Source organism: Perkinsus marinus (genome assembly GCF_000006405.1).
Source record: "Perkinsus marinus ATCC 50983 genomic scaffold scf_1104296956208, whole genome shotgun sequence".
Taxonomy (NCBI): domain Eukaryota; phylum Perkinsozoa; order Perkinsida; family Perkinsidae; genus Perkinsus; species Perkinsus marinus.
The window spans coordinates 1-1,189 of NW_003207560.1; the positions used below are offsets into that span (position 1 = coordinate 1).

Genomic DNA, 1,189 nt, shown 5'->3' on the forward strand with positions numbered 1-1,189 from the left:
CATCGGCCGAAGCAGTCGCCTTATCCCGGACCGACAATAGGCCACCAGCCTCTCCAGCTGTTGACTCCGCTACAAACACTGGCTGTAGCACTTCACTGCACAACTGAACTTGCATGTTCAGACTGGGGATGTTAATCGTCGTGTAGTGGGAATTCATCGGCGTTACCGGGAAAGCATCAGCCTCCCAAAACAACATAAACCGCGAGTTCAGCATCACCACTGGGACTTTCATCGCGTAGTGATACAAACGCCATGCGATGAATGTTACGGCCACACCATACATCACGTCCAATGTGTAGTGGAAATGTGTGCTCATTATCACCAGCAAAGTAAAGAGGCCCCAGAAGAGGCCGAAGAGCCTCGAGGCAATCGACGAGGTATAGTCCCACCAAACCATTGTAGCAAGTGTGACAGATATGGAGTGACCCGAATAGAATACGTCTGCACAAGTGTGGGCAAGACCAAATGGGACCAACAGAATCGAGATCAAGGGGTGGTCCCAATCCAAGATCGCCTTGCAACTAGCGTCCGGGTTGGGCAGCTGAGTCATGGGAACACTAAGAGCTCTCCCAGTGTACCCTATTGCCCCTAATAGCAATGTGCGCTTTAGAACAATAGTGGCTTGGTTGAAGTTGAATTTAACAAATACCATCACGGCCGCTCCCAAGACGCAAAGTGTCATACAAACGTCGGGTATACGGACGCCGTGGAAGTCACTCGAAACATAAGGCAGTAGTTCAAAGCCTATATCAGGTAAAGGGGACGATGCTTCCATTAACGAGCCAGTTCGGTGGTCCCGAGGCCAGTACCTGTCCGCTCTGTACTGGGCCCACACGTCTACTATGCAGTTGAGCAGGAGGGCCGCTGTACATGCTACTACTGCTAGTAGTAGACGACACACTGACATAGGGAAGGACGAAGCCAATGAGCTCCTGATACAAACTGAAACCCACCTATTTGTTATATTACTCGATACTTAGCAGATTGCCAGAAAATGCTACTATACGAAAACCTATCTCTGGAATAGTGCAGCATATTGTTATCGATAATGGGGTAGAAGTTCATATAAGCATTAACTTACAGAGCGACACGCGACCATATTACACAGAGTTGCCAGAACTCACAATGGCTTATAGCCATGACGTGATGTGTGCTGCCTCGGTCATCAGCATCATCGCTGCAGATCACC

At 49.3% G+C, this 1,189-nt stretch overlaps 1 protein-coding gene across 1 annotated transcript; it reads right to left on the reverse strand.

The window, feature by feature from the left end:
* Positions 1–226: 226 nt before the first annotated feature.
* Positions 227–621, reverse strand: Pmar_PMAR029207 (conserved hypothetical protein; the record flags this gene model as incomplete). Its single annotated transcript, XM_002775260.1, has 1 exon — positions 227–621. A coding segment is annotated over one exon (395 nt), but the record flags the coding sequence as incomplete, so codon positions are not given.
* Between the last annotated feature and the right edge of the window lie 568 nt (positions 622–1,189).